Raw genomic sequence first — 9,009 nt, 5'->3', positions numbered from 1 at the left:
AGACAGGAAACAACATATGGCCATACAAGCAGATGGGTCAAACAACACTACCACCTGACTACTACTTCCTCTTGAAATTAAGAAGAGCTCAAAAGTCCCAAGAATTTCAGTGCCCCCCTTCCCTAGACCATAGGTTCTGTTTCTATTGTAGAGGTCACATTTATCAATGAAGGAAATAACCCTAGTGCAGAGTAGGCCATCCCCACCATCACTAATATCAATTATTGAACCAACTGCTACCAATGGACAGGTAAGCCCAAGAGCCCCAGGAATAGTGATATCCCCTAGACCACCAGCCCTGCTACCAGCCTGGCCCCCTCAGCCATTTTCCAGGAGAACAAACCTTATGGGGATATGACCCATTAACTGCCTCTGTTTTTGTTTTTGTTTTTTTGCAAGGCAATGAGGGTGAAGTGACTTGCCCAGGGTCACACAGCTAGTGTCAAGTGTTTGAGGCTGGATTTGAACTCAGGTCCTCCTGAATCCAGGGTTGGTGCTTTATCTACTGTGCCACCTAGCTGCCCCTATTAACTGCCTCTGTAGGTACCACATTCTCCACCTCCTCAGCAGGTTTTGTTTTGGTCAGCTTAGCCTTTTAAAATAATTCAGTATATGAAATAGTTATAATTTTATCAATAGAAATAACAGTAGGGGTGGCTAGGTGGCGCAGTGGATAAAGCACCGGCCCTGGATTCAGGAGGACCTGAGTTCAAATCTGACCTCAGACACTTGATACTTACTAACTGTGTGACCCCTGGGCAAGTCACTTAACCCCCCATTTCCCGCAAAAAAAAAAAAAAAGAAATAACAGTAAAGGTGTTGTGCTACCATCTGCTTGGCCATTGCACCATAAAGACTATGGAGGCAGCTAAGTGGTACAATAGATAGATTTCTGGGCCTGAAGTCAGGAAGACCTGGTTCAAATAAGGCCCTCAGACACTTCCTACCTGTGTGTCCCTGGGCAACTCATTAACCTTTTCCTGCCTGAGTTTTCTCAACTATAAAATGGGGATAATAAAATAGCACCTACTCCTAGGGTTCTTGTGAGGATCAAATATTTGCAAAGTGCTTACACAGTGCCTGGAACATAGTACATCTTAATAATGCTAGATCCTCCTGCCAACTTATAACTGAAACTTCCTATATGTGTTGTCTCCATCTATTCAAATGTCAGATCCTTGATAGCAGGAATTGTCTGGCTTTTCTGTTTGTATCCCCAGGACTTTGAACAGTGCTTTGAATATTGTAATCACTTAAATTTCATTCATTCATTCATTCATTCATTCATTCATTCATTCATTCATTCATTCATTCATTCATCCATCCATCTATCCATCCATCCATTCATTCATATATATGGACTAATTTTTTGTATATTTGTATCTTAGTTTGGATTTTCCTAGAAAAAGTGGCTCAAAACACAAGATCCATCCCATAAATTACCTAGAAATGTTTGTTCGAGGACCAATGTAGAAATTAAGCTAGCCACAAATGACTTTTAATGAAGACTTAAAATACAACTCACAGAAACTGGTATCTTAAGTGTTCTGCCAACAGATACAACATCTGATTAATGGCACTATGGTACTGTAGAAAGAAACAGGATTTGGAGTTAGAGAACATAGTTTCGAACCCAGTTCTGTTATTACATGAGTGACTTTGGACATGTTGGATATACCACACTCTCTGAATTGAACTAGATGAACTAAAGCCCTATCCAGCTCTAAATTCTATGATTGCTATGACATTGGCAAGTTGACGGGAGAAAGGAAAGGTCTGCAGTTCAGGTAAATTTTGCAACTAATCTACAGGGCTACCCAGACTTATATTTTCACCAATGATAATTATATTAAATTCAGATAGGATTCCATGGTTTCATCATATAAAACTTCTTTTCAAATTTAAGCCCTTTGTAGCCAAAGAGAAACAAAAGCAAAACATGTTCACCACGCCCAAAAAAACCTCTTTGCCAGGGAGCTAAGTGAACAGTAAGGCCCTTTGGGAACAGTGAACAATTGGAGAAGAGATGACCATCATCACATACCATACATAGGTGGAGGGTTTGTTATTTTCAGTATCCTGCCTACCAGAGGATGCTCCTATTGTTTCTGACAATGTTGACCATGACCCATTACTGGTTCTCTAAATACAATCATCTACCCCAGGAGTAGGAGCAGAGAAGAGTTTTGATGTATTGCAAGATGGACAGGGCTTGCAAAGCCTCCCAGTCCTGCTGATACCAACTGCCTTTAAGATCCAGCCTTTCCTATCCTAATCTACAAAGGAAACAGGAAAAGGAACTTCAACTCCTGTGCCTCAGACAGCAATGAGACTGTTACAGCCTGCTCCACTGCTTCTCTTTCTTGCCTCCAACGTGTAAACAAGACTGGCTAGAATATGCCTGTGGAAAGTCACAAAGCCCAGGATTGGTGAGAGGATCCTTGGGAACCCATGTGTGGCTGTGGAAACTGGATGGAGAGATTCGCAAAAGCATGGACTCTTTAGCCCGATTAGTTCTTTACAGTGTCAGCCTGATCATTTCAGGTAAGATTTGTCTTTACTTAAAAAATGCCTGAATTTTCCTGGGATACTCCCATTGAATGTGATTTTCAGTTGCTTGCCCTCACTGATTTAGTTGAAAGTATCTGAAGGCTTGTGTCAATTTTCTGTTACATTCCAAGTGTTTAATAAAATTGGTGAACATTAAAATGTAAAATACTTATCATGCCAGTTAATTTCTTAGAGTGCTGTTCTGTGATGAATTCCCAGGATCATAATAGATGGTGTTCTGTTTTTGGTCCTTTGAATAAACTCAGTTAATGCTATATAGTTTCCCAGAACTGCTTTTGCAATCTTTTAGTTAAAAGTGCATCTATTTGCCTCTTGCAGGACCTTGGATGTGGAGAAAGAAATTCTTCAGTGATAAATGCAAAAATAATTTGAATTCCATTATGAGCAAAATGACAACTGACTTAAGGCAGAGAAACTTAATATCATTAAATAGCATAGAAATCATTAGCTCTAGGGTATCTGTTTATTTCTCTATATTTCACTAACACATCAGTTAGAAATTGATTTGGGGTTTTGGTGATGGAGATTTCTAAGGTTTTCATTTAAACAATGAAAAAAACCTACATTTCAATCTATAATAATCCATAGACTTTCTATACTGATTAGAGTGAGAACCCGGGCAATTATGCAGAAAATTTGGAAGAGAGGGGCAAACACATTACTTAAAAAAAAAAAAGGTTTTTTTCTTAACTTGGATTTTCCAAACAAGCTATGTTAGGTGCTCACATCCCTAACATATTTGACTGTTTCTGCACAACAAGTTGCTTGCATAAATAGTCAGATAGGAGTAAGAAACATCTGTCATGCAAATCACACATATTATAAGCCTCAGTAATTTTTCTTCTTTCTGTAAATGAAAAGTGAAATGAGAAAAAAAGAAATTTTATAGATTGAAAGTTACCAGATGGGAATAAAAATTGTTCCAAATGAATGACATCATATTTACTTCTGTTTTTTGAGTTCAATCTTGGTCAATTATTTTAGGATTTTATAGGATTTAGGATTTTTAGTTAAATTTTAGGGAAAATAAAAGACATTAACAGAGATAATTATAAATTCATGAAGAAAAAGAGTTTATACAAACATATAGGCATATGCATATCTATGTATATATACTTGTGATATGTATAAAATATATAATAAGTATCATATAATATATATTTATATGTACATATATCAACTTGTTTATATGCACACAGGTTGAATGTCTTATTCTTACAGTCATATTCAGAATCATTGATCCTTAGATGTTGTAAATAATTACAGCCATGTGTTATAACAATCAAATCTTCAAACTCCCAGCACTATTATCTTCTTCCCTCCCTGAGAGTATCAGTCATTTAATTGAACATTGGCTGGTGAGGTTCTTAAACTTCTTTGTGTGATGGACCCCCTTAATAGTTTAATGAAGCTTATGTCTTCCACCCCCTGTCCCAGGATGATGTTTTTAAATGTATAAAATGAAATACATAGGATTACAATGAAAACGAAAAGTTAGTGGGTTTTTTTTTTTCCTGATCCATGTTCACAGATCTCCTGAAATCTATGCCTGGACACCAAATTAGGAACTCTAGATTGACAATGAGTAAGGCACTGTGCTATGTGCCCTGGGAAATATAAAGATCAATAAGACATAGTTCTTGCCTTTAAGAAACTTTCAGTCTACTAGGAGGAGATAGGTATTCAAACAACTACAATAAAAGATAAAATGTGAAAGTAGACAGAAATCTTCAGAGAATGTACTCTCTAACTTTTAAGGAGGGCAAAATCTCTTCCAACTAGGACAATCAGAGAAGGCTTCATAGAAAGGGTGGCTTTTGATTTAGGCCCTGAAGGAAAGATAAAAGCTAGTCAGCCAGGGTTATGGAAAAGAAGGGGAATTCTACATGGAGGGGAATATGAGCAAAAGCATGGATGTGGGAGAGCACTGGCTATCCTCGGGAAATGGTGTGTGGTTTTGTTGGTGCACAACATAAATAACATACATGTTATGGGAGACAAGGTTGAAAAATTCAAAGAGGACTTTGAAGTCCCATTTATAAAATTTGTGTAGTGCCCTTATGGGCTATTCTTCAACATGTGAGTGAAAGGGGACTACTTTTTAAAAAAAAGTACAAATGGGTCAACTGGAATTTCATGCCACAGATTTCAAAGCTGCAGATTCAAACCACTGAAAATTCCAAGAGGTGAATCCATACATCTATCTCATTGTATTTCTTATCTGTCCTTTATATCCTGTAATTTCATGAAGTTGCCCCTATAACAGATTGTGGGGACTCAATGGATCAACATCCCTGGATCGCCATACTTGGTAGAGAATGGTAACCCCGTTATAGATTTTAGAGAAGGTATGCATGTCTGTATGCATTGACAATCAGAGCTATGATTTAGCAAGTGATGTCTAAAATGGATCAGACTGGGGAGAGATGGGAAGTACTGAGACCAGTGAGGAGACTATAGCAATGCTCCAACATTGAAATAAATGTGTTATCAATTTGGGAGCTTCCTATAATGAACACAAATCACAACCCATCTATGGCTGCCCATTTTGTATGACTCTTGTCCATGTTCTTCTTCCCTAAGTTAAACATTGGGACCCAAGCAACATTTGGGAGGCAGGCCTTCCTTACTTTCTCCTGACATTGTAAGCATGTCACTGGAACATTCTAGGTGTCTTCCTGACATGTTACTCTTGCAGATTCTTTCCTGTCATACATTTCCTTGTGTAATGATTGGAATGACGCCACCTGCTGGAGACTTACTATAGGAAAGCTCCACTATTAGGAGAATGCCTCCGAGGGCAAGGCCATGCGGCTTTTCCTTGGCATCAGGAAGTGATTTTTGCTCATGGGTACTGTCTATCAAGGCTACCAGCCAATCAACTTGAGGAGCCTCCCATTTCTGGGAGGAACACATGAAGTAGGAAGCGGGTGCTGGGGGAGGAGTTTGGGCTCTTTGGGTTCCTGACTTCACCATGGTGGAGGAGAGAGAGACTCCAGAGGACTTCACAGGAAAATTGAGGAAAGATAGGATTGCCAGGCTGTAGGAATTCTGTTCTCAATCTTTCTCTTTCTATCTTTCAATAAACCCTTAAAAAGCTAAACTCATTTTGTCAGTGATTTTAGTCAGTTTTCCCCAAAACTGGGGGAACAGATTAGAACCCACATTTAGAATTTTAAATTACACACTTGACTACATTTTTTACTGTTGTTCTTTGAAATTTTTTATTGGTTAATATATTGAACTTGCTTACTTCCACCATAGACTTCTACATAGCCCTCTGTGTCATATTAATTTTTAATTTTTCAGAAGCTGTTGTATTCTATGACTTGCTGCCATAGAGCAAGACTGATAAAATATTAGTATTCAAAAGGTGGCCCTTGTTTCCATGGAAAATTTGGGGGCATTAAAGGACATTTTTAATTTCCTAAAAACAATTCAGCCTACACTCCGCCTCCTTTTTAACTCCAGGCCCAACTCATTGTCTATCTATATACTGTCTCAGATATACATATTTAAAGACAAACTCTTTAGTTTTCCATCCAAATACATTTGGGAAAATGACATTTTTCATCCACTTGATTTTTCCTATGTGGATAGAAAGACCAAATTCTTTTGAGTGGTTACAGATCTCTTCCAAGAAGTTTTGTAATATTATAGATGATAGCAATAGCATAGATAAAAACTAGCAAGGTTTGGACTAAGGTAATAGCAGTTGAGATGAGGGGATAAATATTAGAGATTTGGGAAGAAGAATCAACACATTTTGGTGATTGATTGGATGGGGGAGGGTAAGGGAAAAGGAGTATAGGATTCTATTCTGGATGATTTTCACAAGTATATTTTGAGATAAGTTTGGACAACTGTTGTTGCTGTTGGGGTTCTTTTGTTTGTTTTTTTAAAGAATGGTATTCACCCTTCAGGGATGGGACTTAGAGAACACAGTTATAACTAACTAGAACTTCTCACCGGTATTTGAGAAATTGAAAATAATAAAGGGTGACCTTATTAAAGCTAGGTTCTGTGATAATATTTGCTGTATTGGGCAACTGACCCCAGATGAAGGTCCTCACTTGTACTGTCATGGATATTTATGATCCTGATTTCATGAGCCACACACACAAAAAAAGCCAATCTACATTGCACTGATAGACTACCTAGTTGAAATCAAGGGCATAAAAATTCAAATCTCTAAACCACCCTTGCATATCAATCCTAAGGAATGCACCAGTTTTTCAGTTATTTATCAGCTTACCTTCCCTACAAGATGAAGATAATCAACAAAATGAAAAAAAAAACCCACATAATTTTCTGTTTTCCTTGAATAATCTGTTCATTAATGGTCTCAAATCAAGGGAAATCTTGAGGACCACTACAGGAGTGCTATTCTTTAATCTGCTTTGTTTTTTTGTTTTTGTAAATGTTTTTATAAACCCTTTCTTGGATAAGAAATAGAAGGCAGGTTTATCAAGTTTATGGGTAAACAGAATAAGGAAAGATAAAAATTAGTCAAGCAGTGGGGCAAGGAGCTTGAGATACTATTACTTAAAGAAAGAAGAAAAGAAATGAAAGTCATTAAAACAATTTTTAAAAAATGCATCCAAGGGGCAGCTAGGTGGTGCAGTGGATAGAGCACCAGCCCTGGAGTCAGGAGGACCTGAGTTCAAATCCAGCCTCAGACACTTAACACTTACTAGCTATGTGACCCTGGGCAAGTCACTTAACCCCAGTTGCCTCACCAAAAAAAAAAATGCATCCAATAGAAAAGACAGAAATTCATTAAAGAAACAAATAAGGCAGCTTTGAAAGTAAAGTATTGCATTTATTTTGTGCTTTTTTTTTTTTTTTGGTGAGCCAATTGGGGTTAAGTGACTTGCCCAGGGTCACACAGCTAGTAAGTGTCAACGGTCTGAGGCTAGATTTGAACTCAGGTCCTCCTGAATCCAAGGCTGGTACTCTATCCACTGGGCCACCTAGCTGCCCCTGCTTTTTTTTTTTTTTTTTGCAGGGCAATGAGGGTTAAGTGACTTGCCCAGGACCACACAGCTAGTAAGTGTCAAGTGTCTTAGGCCAGATTTGAACTCAGGAGCTTCTGAATCCAGGGCAGGTGCTTTATCCACTGCACCACCTAGCTGCCCCTATTATGTGCTTTTTAAGAAGCAAGCTGTCTGAATAGAGATTCTCTTTTCCATATAATCCTCTTTTTCTGTTCTACTTTTTATATGGAATTTGGAGTATATGTGTGTGTGTGTGTGTGTGTGTGTGTGTGTGTGTGTGTGTGTGTGTGTGTGGTGGGGAGGGGGGTGGTTGTGTTAAATTCCAAATAAAAAGAACTGAGCAAACAAGTAAACATACATAAAAGGCACAGAACTTCAACTCACATCTTTTCCCACTATGCCACAATATACTGTATGACAATAATAAAAGTAGCTAACATTTATATTAGCCCTTCCTATGTGGCAGGCACTGTGCTAAGCTCTTTACAAATATTATCTCATTTTAATCTCACAACAACTTCTAGGAGGGGAATAACAACAACAACAACAACAACCCTTATTTTACAGATAAGGAAACTGAGGTCAATGGAAGTTAAGTGACTTGTCCAAGGTCATACAGTTATTAACTGACTACTTGAACTCAGGTCTTCCTGATTCCTGGTCTGGTACTCTAGGCATTGTGTCACCTAGCTGCCCCTATAACAGGGATTGGAACTTTTAAAAATAATTTCAACCAACTTAAATGAGGAGCTGAGACAAAAGGAATAAATGTCAAGCCCTGCATTTTCATTTTTAGTGTCTAACTTTTATTTCACTTTCCACTGAAAAGCACAAAAATTCAAATATACAAACAAAAAGTATAAGAAAGGAAAATAAGAAAAATGAGTGTGTAAGCTCAACTGATCAACAAACCTTTATGGAGTCCCTCCTCTGTGCCAGGCACCGGGAATACAAAGACAAAAACTAATTAGATTTGCTCTCAAGAAGCTTATATTCTATCAGGAAAGACAACATTCTCACATATCAGTATGCTTATGAAATATATGTAAATTAAATACAAGATTGTTTTGAGAGGGAGAGTTGGGGCAGCAGGAGGTCATAAAGGCTCCATGTTGAAGTAGGATTTTATCTAAGCTTTGAGGGAAACCAGGGATTCTAAGAAGGGGGGGTGGGGAGGAGGAGGAGGAAGTGTTTCCAGGCATAGGGACAGCCTGCGTCAAGGTATGGAGACAGAAGCTAGAATGTCAGATGAGAAGAAAGACAAAACAAACAAAAACATCCTGAGAAGATTATATATGATTGCATGTCTAAGAACTTCTCCTCCTTACAATTTCTTATATCCACTCCCAAAGATGGTATGTTGGCTTTAACATGGTGGCCCCCAAGTCATCCTTGCTTAATTGGTCCTTATTTACTGGGTATGGAATGTGGATTTGTGTTG

The 9,009-nt window shown here is 38.1% G+C and overlaps 1 protein-coding gene across 1 annotated transcript in view; it reads left to right on the top strand.

Annotated features, from left to right (window-relative positions):
• The first annotated feature begins 2,189 nt into the window (after positions 1 to 2,189).
• Positions 2,190 to 9,009, top strand: part of TEK (TEK receptor tyrosine kinase) — a 144,639-nt gene continuing 137,819 nt past the window's right edge. Inside the window, 1 exon segment of the mRNA XM_043979761.1 lies at positions 2,190 to 2,544. Within this exon segment, the coding sequence (XP_043835696.1) occupies positions 2,493 to 2,544 (52 nt within the window). The 5' untranslated portion in view covers positions 2,190 to 2,492.

This window comes from Dromiciops gliroides, chromosome 1 (genome assembly GCF_019393635.1).
Source record: "Dromiciops gliroides isolate mDroGli1 chromosome 1, mDroGli1.pri, whole genome shotgun sequence".
In the NCBI taxonomy this organism is placed as follows: Eukaryota; Metazoa; Chordata; class Mammalia; order Microbiotheria; family Microbiotheriidae; genus Dromiciops; species Dromiciops gliroides.
The sequence above is the reverse complement of the archived record's forward strand: the minus strand, read 5'-3'. Positions and strand labels throughout refer to the sequence as shown.